This window comes from Rousettus aegyptiacus, unplaced genomic scaffold (assembly GCF_014176215.1).
Source record: "Rousettus aegyptiacus isolate mRouAeg1 unplaced genomic scaffold, mRouAeg1.p scaffold_m13_p_10, whole genome shotgun sequence".
NCBI classification, from domain to species: domain Eukaryota; kingdom Metazoa; phylum Chordata; class Mammalia; order Chiroptera; family Pteropodidae; genus Rousettus; species Rousettus aegyptiacus.
This window is the reverse complement of record NW_023416285.1, coordinates 76,900,321-76,923,523: the sequence shown is the minus strand read 5'-3', so window position 1 is coordinate 76,923,523 and position 23,203 is coordinate 76,900,321. Positions and strand designations below refer to the sequence as shown.

Sequence of the window (23,203 nt, the reverse complement as noted above, 5' to 3'; positions counted from 1 at the left end):
CTATATTTTGCTCATTACTTAACCCAGAAATACGACTTTTAGTAAAATGTCATTAAAAAACTAATTGTGATCATGAACCAAGTTTTAACTGTTTGGGTGTTCGCTGCCTTAATCACAACAACTAAAAATTAAAAACAGCCTACATGGATGATATTAAGTAAATTAAGATATATCTACACAATAGAATATCACTTGGCTATTAAAGTGCCTTAAAAAAACTTTTAGTGCGACAGAAAAACATTTATGAATAAGAAATTGAGTTTTAACCTATGGGTTTTCATAACTTCCAGTACTTCACACCCACCATCACCCTTGATATCCTATTCTTATAAATTGTTTAATGTTTCTTCTCCTATTAGTGAAAGCTTCACAAGGAAAGGCTACATCGGTCTTTTCCTTCGGCTTGGGACATGACATTAGCTACATGATATGTGCCTGGAACATGGTATACATTAGTTACATAGATAAAGAAGAAAGTCATGAAAAAATGCATATCAAAATGGTGGCACCGAAGTCACATAATTGTAGGTGATTTTGATTATTCTGTGTTTGGCTGAGTTCTCTATCAATATACGTTACTTTCTGTAATATAAAAATCCCATTGCATACCATTTCTTTAATTTTCCTTCTTCAAAAACACAGTGTGTAGAAGGGGAGAGAGGAAGACAGCTAGAAGTGTTGGGCAGGGGCTGGTGCTGGGGGTTGGAGGTAGGGGGAAAGACTGATTAGAAATGGATACTTTATGATGGCTCTGAAAAAACAACTATGCCATGGTGGCGGCCATAATATTCTCACATCTAACAAAATTTCTTATAGAAGTTAAAGGTAGAACACACTTATTCGACACACAAAAATTAAATATGCAGTTATCTCAAATAATAACGAACATTTATGTTTTTAAGAGAATTTTTTAAACAGAGAAGTTACCTTTTTTTGCATAAAAAATAATTTTTGAGTCATAGTCTAGTTTCTTTTAAATATTTTAATGGATCCTATATGTAGGATTAATGTTTATGCATATTATTTGTGCTGGCATTTTAGGGTTAATTATTTTTTCTGGCAAAGTTAAAATGTTACAGCAGGCTTTCTTAAGCTCTTTTCTAATTCAAATATTAAATACAAGTAAAATTTTAAAAATTTTTAAATTTGATGCTTGATAATACAAATATTGAGAACAAATGTTTCATACAGTTATTAATCTGTACAATTAAGCAGGAAAAATCTTTACCCAATTAAAAAAAATGTCACACAAACCCAAATGGAGGCACACTCTTCAAATAATTTGTTCTTCAAACATGAAAAACAAATATAAACTGAAGATATGCTTCAGATTAAGGGAGACTAAAGAGTATACTAAATCCCATGCATGATCCTGAATTGGAATTTGGACCAGATTATAATTCTTATGTAGTCATTCATTCATATTTCATTCAATTCTGCATGCTATTAGAACATAACTGGGACAACTGGGAGAACCAGACTGTTAAATCGATGTTAATTTTGTCGTTTTGATTAACTATATCATGGTTATATAAGAAAAGGTTCTTGTTCTTAGTATATACATACTGGAATATTCACAGATAAAGGGTAATTATGTCTAGAGTGCATTCTCAATTCACAGAAAAAATATGCAGTGGGAAGCAGGAAAAAGTGGGGGTGGTTGAAGAAAATTATATGTCAAATGTGGGAAAATATTAACAATTGGAGAATGTGGGTGAAGGGTATGCTGGAGTTCTTTTTATAATTCTTAAAACTTTCTGAAAATTTGGACATTTCAGAATAAAAATTACTTAGTAATTAATTCAGAATAGCTTTTCCATATCTAATGCAATTTTTATTTTTAAAATATGCATTACTACCAATATAATCTTTAAAATAATCTGACTTCAATCGCAAAAAAATGATAATAAATTTTAAAGATTTTATCACCACAGGACAATAAAAAGGACAACAAAAAACAACTAAGATATATTTCCCAAGGGAAAACACACCAAACAATAATAAATCTCTATCTTATTACAGTAATAGTAAGCAATTTCAAATAAAATCATTAAACATTGAGAGATTCACTACAAAATCATTACTAGTTTTATAAGATCATGAAAATATTAACCTATTTCAATTCTGAAATAAGACTGAATTTAATCATTTGAATTAAAACTTATTTCATTAAATTATAAGCTCAGGATAAGTCTGGGCATAGAAATAGCATATAGTTTATAAAATTTTTGACAATAGGAACATTTGATGCTCCAAACCAAACCATTAAGGTTGACATATGTTCAGAGGATGATGGTATAAATCTTCAACAAGATCTCAAATTACAAAGTTTTGTACACTTTCATGTATGTTCTGTAATGTAACAAAATTAATTTACATTATAGGCCTAAATAAGTATTCGATGATAAGTTTATCCTAAAAAATTTGTATAGTTTTCATAAACATGTAATGATTCACAATTCAGTCCCTCAGGAGGCTATATGCTTTCTCTGACTCAACTATTTTTCCACCCAGCTTTATTGTAATATAATTGACATACAACATTGTGTTAATTTAAGGTGTACGAATGTGTTGATTTGATACTTATATATTGAAAAATGATTATCATAGCATTCATTAGCTATCACTTCTATCAGATAACATAATTACTATTTCTATTTTGCAGTGGGAACATTTAAGTTCTATTTTCTTAGCAACTTTCAAGTGCATATTACAGCATCATTAATTATAATCACTATGCTGTACATTAGATCTTCAGAACTTGAGTCTTATGCCTAGAAGCTTATACTCTTTGGCCAACATCTATTTCCCCCCTCCCTCCAACTCCCAGACTTGGGAATCACCATTCTGTATGTTTCTATGAGTTTGGCTATTTTACATTCCACGTATAATATCATAAAATACCTGTTTTTTCTATCTGACTTATTTCACTTAACATAATATCCTTAAGATCCATTCATTTGTTTCAAGTGGCAAGATGTCCTTTTTCATGGCTGAATGATATTCCATTGTGTGTATGTGTGTATGTGTATGTATGTATGCATGCATGTGTGTGTGTGTATAAAACATGTATTATTTATAATATATATACCACATCTTTATCCATTCATCTGTTGATGGACACTTATCCTGGTTATGGCTCTTGTGAATAATGCTGCAATGAAAATGGGAGTGCATACATCTCTTCAAAATCTTGATTTCCTTCAGATACATACTCAGAAGGAGGATTGCTGGATCATACAGTAATTCTATTTCAATTTCATGAGGAACATTCATACTGTTTTTCATAGTGGCTGCACCAATTTACATTCCCACAAACATTAAGCAAGGGATCCCTTTTCTCTACATCCTCGGCAACACTTACTCATTTTTTTTATAGAAGTCATTCTAACAGGTATGAAGTGATATTTTGTGGTTTTGATTTGCATCTCCCTGATGATCAGTGATGTTGAGCACCTTTTCATGTACCTGGTTGGTCATTACTATGTCTTCCTTGGAAAAAAGTTTATTCTGATCCTCTTCCCATTTTTTCACCGGATTATTTTTTTGCTAGTGAGTTGCATGAGTTCTTTATGTATTTTGGATATTAACCTCCCATCAGATATATGATTTGCAGATATTTACTCTTATTCCATTGATTGCCTTTTAACTGTCAGTTGTTTCCTTTGCTATGCAAAAGCTTTTATATTTGATTTAGTTCCAAGTGTTGTTTTATTTTTGTTATTATTGTCACCTTTGCTTTTAGTGTCAAATCCAAAAAATCATTGCCAAGACTGATGTCAAGGAGCTAATCTCATATATTTTATTCTAGGAGTTTTATGGATTCAGGTCTTACAATTCAAATTTTTAATCCATTTTGAGTTGAATATTGTGTTTGTTGTAAAATGGAGATCTAGTTTCATTCTTTTGTAGATAGCTATCAAATTTTTCCAACATCATTTAGCGAAGAGACTGTCCTTTCCCCCATTGTATATTCTTGGCTCCTTTATCGTAAATTAATTGACCATATATATGTGGATTTATTTCTGGGCTCTTTATTCTGTTCCATGATCTATATATCTGTTTATGTCAATACCATAATGTTTTGATTACTATAGGTTTATAATATAGTTTGAAATCAGTTAAGTGTAATGCCTCCAGCTTTGTTGTTCATTCTTGGGATTGCTTTGGCTATTTGGGGTCTTCTGTGGTTCTGTATAAATATTAGGATTGTTTTTTTCTACTTCTGTGAAAAATGCCATTGGAATTTTCGAGAGAGATACAGTGATTCTATAGATCGGTTTGGGCAGAATGGACACTTTAACAATATTAATTTTTTTGATCCATGAGCACAGGTTATATTTCCATTTATTTGTGTCATCTTCAACTTCTTTCATCACTGTCTTATAGTTTTCAGGATACAGATCTTTCACCTCCTTGGTTAAATTTATTCCTAAGTATTTTATTCTTTTTAAAAAAGCCTGATAGCCAGTAGGTAAACTCACTACTTCACTGTGATGTTAATTTTAGGTGTCAACATGGAGAATGTTTTTGGATGAGATTAATATTTAAATTGGTGAACTATGAACAGAACAGACTGCCCTCCATAATGTGGGAGGGCATCATCCAATCAGTTAAAGGCCTGAACAGAACAGAAAGATAGGCCTCTCTGCAGAAGGGGGATCTCTCCAGCAGAGAGGCTTAGGTCCTGATCTGCACCATTGGCTCTCTTGAGCCTCAAGCCTGTCACACTTTGGAATGCAACTGGACCAGGGTTTTCCCAAGTCTCGAGCTTCGCTAGCCTCCACAATCACACAAGTCAATTCATTATACTGAATTTTTTTTATGTATGCACACATCCTACTGGTTTAGTTTCTCTGAAGATCCCTAACACGCCCATGAGTGTCTTGTCCAACCTGTATATCCACGTGAGAGTCCCTGTACCAAGTAAATACATTTTTCAAAGGTAAAGAAGTTTGTTCAGGACATGGAGCAAGTGACCTTGAGACTTTGCTAATTGTCCCATTTTAAATAGGTAACCTAAAACTAGAATTTATAATCTCCCACTCTAATTAATACGGTATTTATAAATCACAAGAAATTCACATCATAAAAATTCAAAGGTCTATTAGCTATTGACCCTTACTGACCTTTTTTTTAAATTTCTCAGACGAAGTCAGTTATGGATCATTATGACAATCAACCAACAAACAAATGAACTGAGCTTCCAGACATATCTGTTCTCAAGATGCTTATAATCACATTAAAGTTTAAATAATACCAGGGAATTTCAAGCCTTAAATGAATTTAATGACTTGCCATCAAAAGGTACAAAGAATGGCAGAGACCCTGGAAGTCAATTTTTTTAATTGAAAGTTTTATATGATGCTTTCTTTTTGTTTTGTTTTTCTTTTTTCTTTTTTTTTATGCTTATAGCACATGCTCTTCGTAGGCGATCTCCTATCCAAGGACTAACCAGGCCCGACCCTGCTTAGCTTCCAATATCAGACAGGATCAGGCTTGTTCAGGGTGGCATGGCTCAGTATGATGCTTTTAACAACCCAAAAAGGCACTGCAAATGCAGCAAGAGCAGAAAAAGACACAGTTGTAAGAGACATATTAAAAGAAAAAAAATCAAAAAGAAAACATATGAAAAAACGTTATGCTTTTTGAATTTACTTGGAAAATTCATCAGAAAAATTTCCATTTGCAATTGGAAATTAGACAATATGCATATGCATATAACTTCTTTTGTCAAGGTGAGTGAATTGTCATTTGTTTTGGCAGACTCTCATGAACACACAGGGCTTTGTGGGTAAGGAGTGGGTGAGAATGGAACTTGCAATTCTCAATGGCATACTACATTTAAAGCCAGTGATGCTGCTCCCCCTTGGTGATTGAAAAGTTCAGGGCTAATCATCAATTTCCTCACCAGGACTGACTAAATATTTTGAAAGAATATGCCTATCTTTACTGCTTATATAGTCATTTGCCATCTCAGATTGTCTTAAGCACCAACAGATGCAGTTTATGTGCAAAGTCATTCTGTTTTCCAAAAAGTTCTATGATATTCAGATTCTAGCAACAAAGGAGTGATTCTTTACCCAGGGATCACATTGCAAAATACTTCCTGCATCTAGTATTTGACTTAAAATTATTTTTTGGTATGATTATTGCTATACGAAATTATACAAACACACAGACACAAATAATCTATCAACCTATTTATTATCTAATAATATTATGGCTTGGACAACATTCACTATCAAGAGTTAAAGAGATTTTCACATATTTTCTCTTAATACTTTTTAGTATTTATTTTTTTAGGTTAAATTTCATAACCAACTGGGATTTATTTTAGCGTATGGTAAGAAGAAGAAATGTAACTTTTTAAAGTGAGTGGCCAATTGTTTTAGACATCAAGAAAAACATCCTTTACCACTATTTTGAAATTCCACCTTTAACATATATGCACATACACAGACACACCAGGTCTGTTTCTGTTATCGTTTAATGTGTTTAAGTTATCTATTTATCTATTCCTGTAACAATATCATGCTATTTTAAGTATTTTAGCTTATGATGTACTTTTGTCATAACTTTCTTTTAAAATAGTATAAATCACTTATGTGCCTTCTGTATTATTTGAAATCAATTTGTCCAATTTCCTCTCGGCTTTCAACCCATCCCACCATACACAACGCACAAATACCACTGTGATTTTGATTAGCTGTCTCTGACCTATTGATTTTAGAAATAAAAAATCAAGGCTATGAATTTTCCACAACCCACACTACGAATGTGTAATATTCTCAGGGTTGTTTACTGATTTTCCTCTGAAGTCTGATTTGCCATCCATCTTTGTAATTATAGAATATTTGAAAATAACATTTTGTTTCTTTCCTTATTAGGTTCAAAGCTGTTTGTTTTAAAATGTACAAAGAAATATTAAATCTGTTCATTATGTTATTCAGATTCTTCATATTCTTACCTTTTTGTCTAACTAAAATGATAAATTTTTGAAAAATATATATTGGCTTCACCTATGAGGATATGGTTTGTTAAGTTTTCTTTTTACTTATAAGACTTTGGGAATGATATGTTTTATGCTATGTTGTTTGACACGTAAAAGGTCTTAACTGTTAAGAATTTCTGGATGATACTATGTGTCAATATAAACACCCTCTCTTTTTTCCCCATGCAGTGCATCCACACTAAAGCAATACTTTCAGAGACTGATATGGCAATTCTTATTTCATTATGTTAGTATTGCCTGCCAGAACTCAACTTGCTCCTTTATTTCCAGTCTATATTACGATTTGTCTTCTAAATAGGATATAACTAGGGTTGCATTTTAATCTAAGCTGTGAATACTTACATTTATTAAGAGAAGTTACCCCTTATGTTATAATAACATATGAAATAAAACACTTATACATTATTCAAATAACTAGTATATTTAGACTAATAACTGGCATTTTATTTTTCCTGCTTATGATACATTTTTATTGTGTTTTAGCTTTTCCTATTTTTTTCTGTGCCTGAATCAAGTTTTTTGTTGTTGTTGTTTGCTTGCTTTCAATTTTGTAGCTACTTACAGCATTTTACTACAATCTCATGAACTTTTAGTCCCTTTTAGTATACAGGTAATAGAAAACTACTCAAATGTCTCTCTCTTTTTCATCCCTATCTGGCCAAAAATAAACACAAGATAGTCTATATCTGAGATAGTAGCAGTAAGTCACCTTAAGACCACTTTGGAATTTAATAACATAAATTCCATAATAACATAACAGTTTCTATTATGAGCTAGGAAACGGGAGGACAAGTTTGCATATTTAATTAGTAAAAAGTTAGTTCCATTTATCTTTCCAACATCTCTGCATCCTTGCAAAAGACAAAGCTCTTACCGTTTCTTTTGGAATCTGCATCTGGCTTGGCTCTGCATTCTAGAAGAATTGAAGAAAAACATAAATACAGACTGACCAAAGCCATCTTCAACATACAGGGACACAAAGCTTTACTTTAAAGGAAATTTTGGTCGTTATTAAAATCCACAAACTATATAGAGGGGAATGATATTCTGGCTGATGTATTACTCTGTCTTCCAAACTTTCACTGATGTGGTTATATTTTGTGTGGGTGTGTGTTTTAAGAAATTCTTCTAGATGTAAGTTTTACTTGTTCATTCACAGTTCATCATGAAATTATTTGGAGGAAAATAAATCTCACCAAACTGCTTTTCTATTTGTAGCACTATTTCTGATTTTTAAAAAACATTTTCTCAACTAAATCTAAGTTAGAAGGTATATTATAATTTGATAGCTTGACCAGGTAATAACAGTCTGAACCACAACCATTATACCTTAACTTTTACACAGGTTTTAAACGTAATTTCTTTTCATATATTATAGAGTTGCTTGAATTACATAAGGTTGATTTATTTAAAAGGCACATATTGATAAAAGTATTTTGTTTTGGACACAGAATTTAAACACAGACACCCAGAGGAAAAGAGCTTTGTTAACTGAATTCAAAGACCACTTTAAATGCCCCCTTTAAGTTTTCAGAATTTTAATCTTTTAAATCTTGAAAAGCAGCTGCAACGTGAATAACAGACTGATGGCCTATTGGCTCACTCCTTAATGAAAAGCTCACAAGCAATAAATTAAATAATCAAGAAAAAAAAAAAAAGTAGGCGGCAGAAGGGGAAAACAGAAGCCTGGAAGATCAAAATTGGACAAGAAGAACCTGAATAACCTTAAGCTGGCTATATGTTGGCAATAACTCCAGAAAGGCTGCTTAAGAGCAGTACTGAGGCTCTGGCAATCTAATAATGCTATTACCTAGACTCAGGTCTACTGAGGAAGAATTAAAGCTTCATGAAATCCTATCTAAAACTTAGTTGTTTTTGCTGTTTCTCAAGTGCTAATTTAGAATTTAACAGAGATATCTCCAGTTTTAAAATCAGGTGGCATGTTAAGCACAAAATTAGGTAACAGTGGGGGAAGAAAACTCAATTTAATTGATAAATAATGCATTAAACATTTTAAAATAGAAATAAAAATGTTTTTAGAATTTTTTAAAATCTACTTAAAACACTAGCGGTGTTCACTTTTCAACTTTATCAAAATCTGAAATTTATACAAAATCACAGTAAATTTTAGATCTGTTTGTAACTAAGGGACAGGATATCGCTATAACTAAATTTTATCTGATTTATAATACAAGGAATATTTTATTAACCATGACATCCATATTTGATGTATTAGTCTATGAGATTTAGGGCTATAGGACAAATCTGGTAACAGTACCCCTAAAATCTTGCCACTCTAGTATATATGAATCAATTATTTTTTAGACAAAGCTAGAAACTAGCTGAAAGAGGTCAAATACTGAAAAACAACCCAACTAGAATCTGTTTTTGAAAAAGTTAAAACACCACTTGTACTGAAGTAAAACAATTTTCTCACCACATTGAAAGACAAAGAAAGGTGAGTCTTCCAATTATGTTCTTTTTATGTGTAAACAAAACTGCATTTTTTGGCAGAAAAATACTCAGAACTATGTCAATTTAATATGTATATTTCCTTCAAACCAATGCTATGTAAGTTCCCTTATCTAATATTTAGATGTATTGATATATGTACAAAAAAGTAAAATAATTTGCAAATCAAATGCCTTTTTATTTCACCTATGTCATTCTAAGTAATGTCTATATTAGTAATTAATGGCTTGAGGTGCTTACTGCCACTCAGGTCTTTTTATTTTCAATAATAATATTTAACTAAGGTACTCCTTTTCATAAACAAGCAAGCATCTTTATTTGGCTTAGCTACATGTACTATGAAATTCTGAAACACGAAGATTTGTCATATGTAGTGGAGAACGTGGCAAGCTTTCAACAACAGCCTTTGAAGTGACAGTTATGAATTAATCGACGTGTCTGTTATTCGATCAGTCCATCTAAAAGCATTCAGTAATAACATTTGCTGTCCTAGAAAATATCCCTGCATTTTGATTTTTAAATACCCCTACATTCAACATTGTGGATACCTATTTCCAAAACTGAGGGAAAATGAGAAAAGAATGTGTGTATTAAGGCTGAAAGACATATAAAATACAGAAACTGCTTAGAAAACATTTCGATATACACTGGCCATCCGGTAGCTAAGCCGGATCCCTGGCTCATGTGCATCAGATATGTTTCATCTGCTTTAAATTTACACACCAGTTCCCTTGGGTGGAAGGCATCTTCTTGGCGAAACACCAAAAGGCTCACAGTCCCTTCCATCTTGGTACTTCTCAACAGGGAAACAACTTCCTCTTGGGATTTGCCTGCTAAATCTACTCCATTTACCTAAAACAAATAAAATGTTTTCAGCTCCAATCCTATGCAAACGGCTAACAGAACAGACACACAATCTAGAATTGATCATGTCTTCTATGAAACATAACTCATTTCATGGTAAATTCTGCATGATCTGGTAACCACCAGGCTGTTGTGGCTAATAAAGAAATGCAGACCAGGTATTTACAAGTGAGAGAGGAAGTAGTAAATCTTTTAGTGCTTATCAATAAACCAAAAGCTACAGCCATCAGAGCATTAACAAGTAACAAGTAATAAACAAATATATCTAAAATGTCAAGTTAACACAAAACTTCCTGGCTCTTAACTGATATATCTTGATGGCCTTGTGTAGTAAAGGGTTTCTCAAACCAAAATAAAAAGGTGTGGCTTTTAAAGCAGGTAGTAAAACACACTAAAAAAAATATTTTTGTAAAAATATTCTAACTTTAAATGAAATTTTACCAAAAATTATGAAGATAACCTTTTTATCCCTAAAATGTAAATATTAAAGAAGAATCTCGAGAAACTAATAATATTTTTGGAGGAATAACATTTCACCTCGATATTTTTCAAGGGTTTAAGGAAATTCTACCAGAAAAAAAAAAAAAAGGATTTGAAACAACCAGTTTCTGGGAAATCTCATTTTTATCTTTTAGGAAATCAAATAACATTATCAGAAAGCACTATATATTTAACAGAAATGAGAGTGGAAGTTCCTTTTAAAAGTATTTCATATTATCTTTCTTTAGACAAAAATAACATTTTGTCCAAAGCAAGTATATTACTTACACTGTAATATCAAAATCTTCCTGTAGTTAGAATATGTTTTAGAACCTATCTCCTCTCTGCTAAAAACCATCATATATAGCTCAATGTTCTACTACTATTAAGCAATTGCAGGAAATAGATAAGTAATAATGGGGTCAAAGAAAGCAAAAAGTTTCTAAATAACGAAAAAAAGTAACTCAATTTTTTTTTAAATGTATGCTTCCAGATATCCAGATACTCAGAAAAGGTGCCACAGAACTGTAGCTCTAACTAAAGATACTAGACAGTCAGATTTAAAACATGTAAAAATGTAGTTTCCGTTTTAAGAGAAAGCTGATAGCTATAGAAAATAAAGGCTAACTCTGAAAAAATATAGGCTGCAGGCCCTTCCTATTGCTCAAAAAGAAAAACAAAAGTCTTTATGATGTGTTAAAAGTAAAGCAACTATGTGATGAAACAGAGACTCAAAAATAAAGTGGTTACCTTCAGAAAAAAAGGTGGGGAGGGAGGGTGCAGGGAGAGAAGGCGGTCTGGGACAATCCCACCTGAGACTATTACCAAGTGAAACAACTACAACTACACACTTGGAATAATATTACAGTTGACCCCTGGAAAACAAGAGACTCAACCAGTCCCACTTACATACACAGATATCTTTTCAATCAATATGTGCAGTACTGAAAATGTATTTTCTCTTCCTTAACGATTTTCCTAAGGACATTTTCTTTTGTCTAGCTTACCTTATTGTAAGAATACAGTATATAGCACACATAACATACAAAATATATTTGTTGACTATGTTATCAGTAAGGCTTCTAATCAACAGTAAATTATTAGTAGGTAAGTTTTGGGGGAGCCAAAAGTACTATTGGGATTTTTGACTGCAAGACACCAGGGGTTAAGGGATATGGGTGTCAGTGCACCTAACTTCCACACTGCTCAAGGGTCAACTGCTCAATTTCACCCCAAGGACCAGTGACACTTTAAATATAATTTGTACTCAAATTTCCTTTTTAGTCAGCTTCTGTTTGTGGTCCTTTTAAAAATGGTATCACATGAACAAGACAAAAAGGAAAGGAATAAGATTTAAGGCATCTAGGCCCAAAATGTGTACGTGGAAAAAAATCTAGAAGTTATTCTTTTGCTCCATTACTTTTCAAGAAATCTTTAAGAGAGCTCAATCTGGAGAGTTCAAAACTATGTATGAAACTACAAGTAAAGAAAAAAAGTAATATAAATATGTACATTAACATTAGAATTTGAATACTAGCTAGTAATTAGGAAATATTAACTGCTGCTAAGAAGATAGACTGTTTTCTGAAGAAAACATTAAGAAAAATGGCTAATAAAGTATACTTTTTGTCAGTATTTCTCCCATTTCTATATGCACCAACATTCACACAAATAGAAATTCTGTTTGTTTATGTATGTCAAAGACAGAGTCAGAGATCAATGAACTGAAACTCATGAGGTACAGAAAAGAAATTTTGAAAAACTGTTTCTCTTTCCAACATTTGATTTTTATGTCTCAATTCATTTCCCATGCTGACATTTAAAATTTTCCTTGTTCCTCTCATCAAAACATACTGTTTTTACTTACTTCATTTGTCTCAGTTTTGATTACAAAGTAGATAACATTTCTAGATTGCCAGACAAAAAGTTAAAGCCATCCAGAAACATAACCTAATAGACACTGCTCTCACATAATGACAAAATTATGTTATGTCATAAACCAAATGTCTGAGTAACTAAAAATGTGAGTAAACTAAACAAAAAGATGTTTCTCATCAAATAACATGGAAAAATGTATAGGGTAAAGCAGAAATATATTGTTTTAAGATTCATACTGCTGCTAAAATATGATTTAGTTTCATATTTTATAAAAATATTTAAAAGAATAACTTTCTAAGAATTATGGAACTTTTGGCTTAGAGAAGTCGCTCACCTCTATAAGTCGATCTCCTGCCTTAAGTCGGCCATCCTGGATGGCAGCTCCTCTGGGAAGGATGTTTTTCACATAAATTGGAGCTGAGCCACCTATTGTTACATCTCTGGAAGTGATGCTGAATCCCAAACCTTCTGTACCTAAATATATAGCAGGGAGAAAAATAAGAAAATGAGCTACCTTTAATTCTATGGGTGTATCATACACAAAAGATTTGTTGTTACACTCTGCATTAATTTGACATTTTATAACTTTCGTATGGCCTACATTTCTTTTAATTCTCTAAAAGTTGTAAAAGATTTCCAAAATAGACTAAATTCTTAAAGGTTTAAATGGTTCAGATATCAAAATTCATCAATCTGAGAAGAAATGGGAAACTACCCAAATGAAAGGTAATATGCAAATATACAAATATTCTTGCTTAAGTTTTTAAATGCCTATTCTTTGATTATGAAAATAAACAATTCTCTATGACAAAAACAAAAACACTTCTAACCCACAGTACATCAAACAGAAAGTATTATTGTGTAATAATGGTATCTAGATTTGACAGGTAGGCACTGGAGCCAGAGAAGAGCAATGTTCAGAGAGGTGAAAAATAGAGAAATTTTTCTAGATAGAGATAACGGAATCTCCCAAAACTGTAATAAGTCACAGCAATTCACTGACAGGATGAACCATATTATTTTTGCCTAGTTCTCTTCTAATTCATCTAAATTTGACTATGTATATCTCTTGAAAAGAAAAAAAAAAAAAGGCAAATTACCCAGAGAAGAACCCATCACAGATCACGGCTACCAAGACAGAGAATCATCACATCATATTTAAAGGTACTGAAATTAATGAGGCATTTATAAATTACTGTGTTGATTTATATAATTTAAATTCTAAATTCTTGGAAGCTTTCTTGACAGGTACTCTCGTACACTCAATACAATGTAATAAAAAGGTCACTAGAACCAACATGTAATAAGCCAAAATGAACCAAGAAAATATGTGAAGATAATGACAAATTTCTAATGAATCACGGAATTTTCTATAACTAGAGCTTTTAAAAAGTTACTTCAGATATTAGGTTTCATTTCAGATAAAATGGTATTAGGACAAATGCTTGATATTATGGGATAAATAAAGAGATATGTAAAGATAAAAAATCTATAAATTACATTAATCTAAAAACTACATTAATGCAGCACTCAGTACAAAATTATAGGCACGAGTATAAAGCTTAGGAAACAAATACGGGCAAATAAACTTGAATAAAAAAGTGGGTTAAAGAATAAACAAAGTAGAAATGAAGAAAACATTCAATAATTATACCTGTAACAAAACCTATTATAAATAATCTCAAGTTCGAACAAAATATTCATTTCCTGCAAGTCTAAAATTACTCTAATGTGCCTGGACTGTTCATTTCTTAAGTCTTCTGTGTGAAGACTTGAATGGCATATTGTCTATATGAAATTTTCCTAATTATTCTGCTGGGACTTTTCCATATGTCTGTGCTTTCATGAAACTCTAATGACTTGCAATAACATTTATTAAGAAAGAATTTTAATTATTCTCTTTTTGCAATATTAATTTGTATGAACTACAAAGACTGTTATATGAACTTTCATACTATTAAAATATCAGCAATAACCCCTAAATCTGTAAGCTAAAAGTTCAGGCAATGACCTTCAAGAGAAAGATAAATAGATATCAATTTTCATTTAGCAAAGCCAATCAAATATTTTGCACTGACTGAAATAGATTACTGACCTTCTTCTCTGACTTTATTAAGAAGCTAATTTCACAAAAAGAGCAGGGTATTGGAGAATGCCAAAATGGCAATAAATATTAAGAAATCATAATTATAGAGAGAAGCACATAGGAGCTACTGTATTTTTTGATGTTACATGACATAGTTCCAAAATTATGCCTAAGAATTATTATAATGAACACTTCTCTTTTCAAGTACTTAGCCTTGACCTCAGTTTATAAAGAACTTCTGTCAAAGCATGTTGGTTCACTTTGAACTCAATTTAAAGTTTAACATTGTCATACACAATGTTTTTGATGTACTTCATTAAAAATATTAAATGTAACATAATTAGTAAAAATATTATCTATTAACTACAATGAAAGCTTGTTCCAGTCTCATTCAATCATTATTAAAATAGTTGTATTTAGTACTAATCAAAGACAATCGGCATTCTTTACTCTTATGTATAGTAAACAATTATTTTTATTCAAAGTCTTTATAAATATTATCAGGAAGGCACAAACAATTTTTGCCTTTTGTCACACATTCTCACAATCAGTAAATTAAAATCAAGATAGATCTATGAGGCTCTATATCATTGAGATTACTCAAGATCATAAAATGTTTAAAAGAAATCACCGTTTCTCTTTCTTACACTGATTGAGCAGTCTTTCTCAATTAGCTTATGTGAAATGTAATCATAGCTTTTAAAATACTAGTAAAATAACTTATTTTGTTTTCAAAAAATGATTCTTTTAATGGCAAATAAAATTTTATTTCATTTAAAAAGTTTATGTTGTATCACAAGTCGCTAAAATATAATAATTGTGCCAAACCTGTAATAAACTAAATAAATAAACCTGTATCATACAAAAGGGCAAAGATATTTGTGAACTAATACCTTTATAGCAATGGCCAAGTAAAACATTTTTCCTTTGTTGAGAGAGCCCATACTTTATAAACTCTATTTGTGATTCTTGATATGTTTTTGCTTGAAAATTAGGGCCTGAGTAGAGAAAAGGGAAGAAAGGAGACCTGATATTTCTCTCATTTAGGAATTAAGAGAGCTAAAAAGGATTTATGCTGATATGACTCGGTATTTGTAATATGTTTCAAAAGCAGAGTAAAGCTGTCAATTTCTGATCACATCAACCAAGTATTTGGAGCTTAAAAGCAAGTAACCAGAAATAAGAAATTTGTGGTTCACATAAAGTTCAATGAAAGAATATGACTGAGAAATGAAAAAGGAATCTCAGAGTTTACAAGCTTGTAAAAGCTACCCTAAATGAAAAGAAAATGGTCTAAATGTCAGGATATGGAAAATGTTCTAGTAAGAAGCTGCGGCCAATAGCAGCCATGTGACTTGAGGAAATTGCTCAATATCTCTTGGATTCATTTCCATCTAACCATGGGACCTGGTTGAGCTTTTAAAAAGAAATATTCTTATAATGACACCATTTTGAAAGACATGATTTATAAATATATCAAAATGATCAGCTAAAATAGATGATTAATAGCAAAATGTATCTCAGTGCTTGGAGAAGACAGCAGCCAGAAATTAGAAAGTCAGTAGAGCACCTGCTCTGAGTCCTGGGGGAGGTCAAAATGAAAGACTATGTTTCCTGTACACAAGGATGCATGGTATGAAGGAAGAGATACTTAAGAAAATAAGTTGATACAAAGTGTGTGTAATAAAGAATTAGTGAGGCCCATTATAATCACTCTTGCCATCTTAAGAAAGGGAAACCATGGAATATTCTGGAACAATGGCCTGGCTGCTCCGCATTCTACCACTAGCTGCAGACAGTATCAAAGGAATCAATCATTTCCCATTATCAAAATGGTGGGTTGAAATGGATGATGTCTAAAGTCCTCTTTGAGGGCTGTATCTGGACAGGAAGTAGGGCTATCAAAACAGTCAAATCCTCACTACTGTTTTGGGTTTGAATGTAACATTCTGAAACCATTTTCCTTTGTTGCTGAAAGTAGTAACTGCTACTTTCATCATATGAACTTATTTTTTAAAGCCTTATTCTCTGAATGTTTTCATTTTTATATAACAAAATGAATCTTAAAAGCATAAAAATACATTTTAAGTACTTTAAAAAAATAAATACATCATTACATCATTTACTTCACACAGTGAGATGAAAGGGAGGGTGCTTTGGGTTAGTTGGTTGACTATTAAAAGACACTGCATCAAATAAGAACAAGAAAAGATCATACCTTTCTTAAGCTGGATATTAAGCCTTTTGCCTATTTTTTTGGTATTATAACCACTGCTTACATTTGTACTAAATGAATTTTGTGGAGCTGGAGCTGACGGCGGTTTTCCAGAGGGCTGCGTGCTCTGAGGTAGTCGTGGGTGAGCATCAACCTGCTCGGCCGGGTGGGACAGTCTGGGCGCTCTCTGCAGTGTCTGGAGCCCTGCACTGTTCACGCCCCTGCTATCAATATACTGGCTGTCAGGGCTGAAGCGGCTTGAGTAGTAATTGTTCTTCTCACTTTGAGAGAGTTGTTCGTACTGTTCTTTATTTGCTGCAGGAACCACATGGAACCAAATGATGGGAGTACGCATGGCTTGGCGAAACATATGTTGTGCTCTGAGTTTGAGAAAGAATGGAAAATTAGCAAATTAAGACTGGCAGACTAGGAGATATTACGAGCTTAATTAAGTACACTAATTAAGCAACAAGAACTGACAGACTTTGTTGAAACCGAAAAACAAAATTCTCATATCCCATTTATCAATCAACTTTGCAAGCTCTGTATAAGAGCATAGCTGTTTCTCCAAATATAAATTTCTCACTCTCTACATATAAATGACAAAATTTTCACAACTAGAGGTGAAATGCCATGCTCTCAATTGTAAACCATTAAATAATAGTTTTAAGCACAACAAAGGTATTAGTTTCAGTACTAATATAATTAAATACAACCTGCTCACTACAACATTATCAAATACCACTTTTAAAAATTATAAAATATTTCTTTACAAGTGGACCATATGAGTTTTCAAGAAATAAATATACTTATAAATATACTTAGAAAACAACAGAGAGCAACTACTCATCATTTACCAGCAAAATTAAGTCAAGTCTGTCTGTACAAAAATCCCAAGAACACCCATGCGCTCTTGAAGACTGAAAATCTTATGGGTTGTTGGCCCACTGCTAGTCCACGACCAGCCTGAGGAGCTCCGTCTCATGCTGGTTTCCTAGTCCTTATTATCTCTGCTCACTCTTGCCTTGTTTTATAAGATCCAAACAACTTTTAGCTTTTTAATTGTGTAAGGACCTGATCAAGGTAAAGAAAATGTGAGCAGACCACAGCACTGTGGTTCAAAGGAGCTTTGCGTGATTTGTACTGAAAGACATCATGTGCGACAAAGTTGGAAATGTGAGTTAAAGTATAACACAAACCAGCACTCTGGTGAAATTTCCAAAAGGTGAGGAAGTAGCAAAATCGTAAAGCCTAAACTGGGCCCATAATATTTTAAGACACGCTCTACCAGTCAGAGGTCATTTTGAAATACAGTCTAATGGTAGTAATTACATGAAGTTTGATTAAATGTTTAAAGGCTAAATAATGGCAGAAAACACTCCTCTCCAGTATAAAGACAGAGATCACAGACGTGTTGTGGGAAGCATTTCAACTGACTGCGCTCTATCATGCTGAAAGCATGGAAGCACAGCAGTGCGACCAGCACACACTTACTGATCAAATCTTCTATTTCGAAGGTCGCCATCATTAATCCTGACAATGCAATCGTTCTCATGAAAAAGGTTTTCTTGTTCAGCTTTACCACCTTTCTCCAATCGTTTTACTAATAACCCCAGGGTTCTGGAACATTAAGAATGCAAATCATTACACATGTAATATTTCCACCACGCACAATGCCCCACTGCTTTAACGCTGGTACTACGTTTACAAAGACTTCCTAATAAAGGGGTACATTAAATTGCTATTTATACATTTTAAAATAACACCACGTAAAAATCAAAACAGTTAAAAATGATGTGTAGAAGTGGATCCTTTCAAAAAATATAAGAAATTGTTTCTGGCTTGTCAGTATTCTGTTTCTGAAATAAACCGTATACTACTTCTCTCTATGCTTAAAATTGCTTCAAACAGAGCTCGCCTGGTGGTTCAGTGCATATCGCAGTGCGGAGCATGGATGAGCATGGATGAGTATTTACAAACAGCTCTGGCAGTTTTGTTTTCAGCCAGCTGGTACACTGCTATTGGCAAGCCCCGTCTTCTCATGAAAGTCAAGGTAAGGAGGAAAGGCTATTTCAGCGCATTGTACATTTGAGAAGCAAAATAAGAAAGACTTCAAAAATGGAAGTGTCCATTCTTGGCATGTGAATTTGATAGTGACTAATATTCTAAATTTCAAAATGTGTTAGATCTCTCCAAAGTACATAACTAGTTGCCATTATTCTCATTGGAAGAAAAATTGGAGAAAACCAGTGACAGGTTCAAATAATGCCAGTCTTAAATGTGTACTCAACTTCAGGTTGAAAGAAAAGCCTGAATGAACTTATAGAGACCAATAGGGAGGAAAAAAAAGTAAAAATTACTTTTGTATTTGGTCTAGAACACTATTCGACTGACAGGAAGGGTATGCTACACCCCACTGGGACAAAGAGCAAACACTCTGTATGATTATAGTATAAGGAACAGGAATCTTTACCTAGTTCTAATCCTGTGATTTAGTTAATGGTTGGCATGAGTTCTATATCATAATGTTAAAAATTTTATAAACTTATTTTTGACCTATCCAGAGTTTGTATATTCTTTCATAATCCTAATATCAACAGGAAAAAAAATCAATATAGATACTATAATTAAGAATCTTAAATAAAGTTGAAGATACCATAATTTCTAATAGCCTATTTATATTTTCCAATAGCATACAATTTGCAGTACCCTAGATATGGTTTCCGGTAAACAGATACTCAAAAAGTTTCTTCTTTGACAGTAATTGTTATCTGTTCTGTGGCCATTTACCTAACTCTCCTGTTACTATTACTGACAGACACACCTTATCTCTACTATTGTATTGAAAGCTCCTGGAAGATAGAGAAGATGGGATTCAGCAATACATGCTCAAGCACTTAGCTAGTAGTAAGATCTTGATAAATGACAACTGAATGAATGGATGATTGAGTTTAGCTGAGGCAAACAAGTCTCATGTTTCAAATAAGCTTTTTGCAAAATAGAATACAAGTGAAATGCAATTTAGATTCAGATCCTTTTTTTCATAAAGGTGTCATCTATGCCAAATATGTGATTGAACTGAAATAAATTGAATTGAGGCAAAGGTCCTTTTTCACTTGTTATTCTGCAGTTTAATCTTGTTTCTTTCATGAATATTTATAGAGTCATTGTTTAACTTCATTCTAATTTTTATTATTAAATATAACAAAGAGGCATTGCGTTTTACTGGGGTCAAGTCTAGCAGCTTGCAAGAATAATAAGAGGAGATAATATTTAAATTGCCTTTTGTAATTTTACCATTTGAAAATTAGCATCTACTAGCGTTAAGAGTCAAAAAATCTTAGTGACTGAAGAAAATAATACTACGTAATTTTTAGTTACTTACTACCATATATTAGAAATAAATAAATATAAACACTCTCTGAGCTCAAAGTGAGAATAAAGTACACTGAGATAGCTGCATGAGCAACTTAACTGTCTCAGTCTATATTTGGAAGGAAGAGAATCTATAATATGCCACACCAATAATTAAATTATTGTTAAAATGTCATTATGGCCACAATCTATTTCCCTATGCTTCCCATTGTTTAAGTTCATTTCTATGCACGACTGAACAAAATGTTCTAGTAGAGGAGTTAAATCATTAAGATATATCTATGACTGTTGAATGGGACAAAATTATTTGAGAAGTCAAATTAAATCACAGTTATTGATAATACTGGAACAAGTAAAAAACATCTGGCCACTTTACTATAAAAGCATCCATGTAAAAGAATAGCTCAAAGGAAAAGATGACTCAGCCATCCACAGGCAGTCATAACATAACCACACACGTGGTGCTTCTACAGGCCGAGGGCACTTTTCAAAAGTGCATGCATTCGGTACCTGCAATAAAAGTACATCCTACTAAAAGTCACTCAGTTCATTACTTTTTAATCAGTGAAATCACAATGATTTCTCAATACATTTATGACATTTTTGTAACCTAAACGGAGTAATAATTATATTTTTATATATTCTGAAGTATTTTGTGTATTCTAAAATAGCCCACAGAATATTTTTAGAGAACTATATAGAGTATGTTTAACAGAAATTAGCAGTTAACTAATACTGATCATTTAAATTTACAGATTTATCCCTGATAGATCCTTTCAGCATTTATGACGGTTTAACTTGGAAATCTGTCATTTAATTCTACAAGTGGCATCAATATTTTTCAGATGAATAAGTCTATGGATTTATATTCATCTAGATAATCATTTTTCTTTTTAAATTTATTTTTTCTTCTAGGAATCATTCTAGAATGATAATCCAAAGCGAGAGAGCATGACATGCTTCATTTATTGAATGGCTTGTCTTTCTGAATAAACCCTCGCGTAGGGCCAAATGCATCAGTAATCCTAACATGTAGTAAAAATGTTACGAATCGTAAATAAACTACTGCACTCTACAGAAAACGTAACAGAGGTTTATTAGATAAGGCTTTAGAACCCAGCATTGTTAAAATAGTAGAAAAAATCTCAGAACCTGTTTCTCAGCACTGGAGACAAGAGAACTGACGGGTGGCAGGAGGAGGGAGGAACAGAAGAGGAAGAATTTCACTCTTGAGTGACACAGCAAGTGATCAGGGAATCAAAGGAACAGACTGAATTAAGGAGAAGTTAGTAGCCTGCTGATTTCTAAGTACTTGACCACACTATTAGAATCATTCTCTCAAAAAGAATGGATTAATTTAAAAGTAAAGTGGTACAATCTGCAAAATTATCTCATTTGCTTCACTAGGTGAAAATGATTACAAAAGGAACAAGAATGAACTATCAAAAAACTTCACAAGAAAATTGAACTGAGCATAACAACTAGACTGAGAATGAAAAGTACCCTCTGAAGGAAAATCAAAGGAAAGTAATAAGAGATCTTTCGCCTTCCTAAAAAATGTGTGTGTAAGCAAATATATTTCCATACCTCCCTCTTTCAATTAAAAAGCATCTCAAATAGTGTAATTTAAAAAATTTAGGTATATATTGTGCCAATTCAACCAGCAACTAGAATCTGTTCTAATAAAGAATTAACTATCTATGGTATTATGGTTCCTGTAACACATTTAGTAGAGAAAATAACTAAAGGTAAAGAACTTCAGAACATTCTGGCACATCAATGTGTTGAAACAGAGAATAGTTGTCTTCCTGGCAATTAGTACCCAAATTCCTTTTCAGGGGCAACCATTTTTCATCAGAAGAAGAAACTACTTTGCGAAAAATAAAAGATGGGGGAAAAGGAAAAGAGGAGCTGAGCTGGGTGAATTCTACTTGGGGGAGAAGTCCAGCGGCTGCACCAGCCACCCAGAAACACTGTGCTGACAGACCCAGGAGAAGGGGCTTGGAGCACTGATTAACGCGGCACGGCAGCTCCATGACGACGCGTCTGTAGGGTTTCGGGGTGCGCTAAACATAATCTCCTTGACCGCCTGTGTGAACCTAATGAAAACCCTATGTGACACATATGCTTTTTGAGCAAATGGGTTTTTTCTCTTCTCATAAATCTGGAACATCCCCAAACATACTCCTCTTCCACTGTTTCCTATAACTTTTGCAACATTGGGGAGAAAACAGTATATCCACTTATGTACAAATTTCAATTCTGAATAATTTTCCTAAGATAAAAAAAAAATTGCAAATACACATATTCTATTAAGCTTTCCCTCATGGCTTTTGAATAATGTTTCTTACAAACAGATAGATAGATACATACACACATAACAAAATAGAAAAAGGAGTATACAGTCCAGAAAGTAAGTCATCGAAATACTGTATCTTTGTACATGATTTTGGATGCATAATTAGAAATTTAACTGCTTATCTTATATTAAGGATTACACCACTACATTTTTACAAGGTTCATTAGCCTAATTATACACTTAATTAAAACAAACTCAGTCACACATGTTAATATGTTCAATTCCAAGTAAAAATTAAAACCAATGATAAAACTGAAAATAAGTAACGAATGTTTTATTGACATCTAAATTGGCTGAGTAAGTCTGAATTTTGCTTTGGTAATGTGAATTCCCACAAATGCCACCCAGCTGTATGGAAATGATCATAATTCATCTTAATAAAAGCTGACACAGTATACACACCACAAGTGTACTAAAGTCAGAGTAGGAATGGGGAGAATGGCTCCCATCACCCGGACC

General features: G+C 32.7%; 1 protein-coding gene across 15 annotated transcripts in view; it reads right to left on the bottom strand.

Annotated features, from left to right (window-relative positions):
* Window positions 1–23,203, bottom strand: part of PARD3 (par-3 family cell polarity regulator) — a 592,207-nt gene that overhangs the window by 238,236 nt on the left and 330,768 nt on the right. For 9 of the 15 annotated variants that reach the window (XM_036226846.1, XM_036226876.1, XM_036226867.1 and 6 more), the window contains 5 exons: window positions 18,505–18,630; window positions 17,014–17,390; window positions 13,044–13,183; window positions 10,211–10,339; window positions 7,890–7,928 (listed from right to left, as the gene is read on the bottom strand). In XM_036226846.1, coding sequence (XP_036082739.1) covers window positions 7,890–7,928; window positions 10,211–10,339; window positions 13,044–13,183; window positions 17,014–17,390; window positions 18,505–18,630 — 811 coding nt within the window. The remainder of the gene's footprint in view (window positions 1–7,889; window positions 7,929–10,210; window positions 10,340–13,043; window positions 13,184–17,013; window positions 17,391–18,504; window positions 18,631–23,203) is intronic. The other 6 variants (XM_036226877.1, XM_036226861.1, XM_036226870.1 and 3 more) reach the window with 1 other exon arrangement.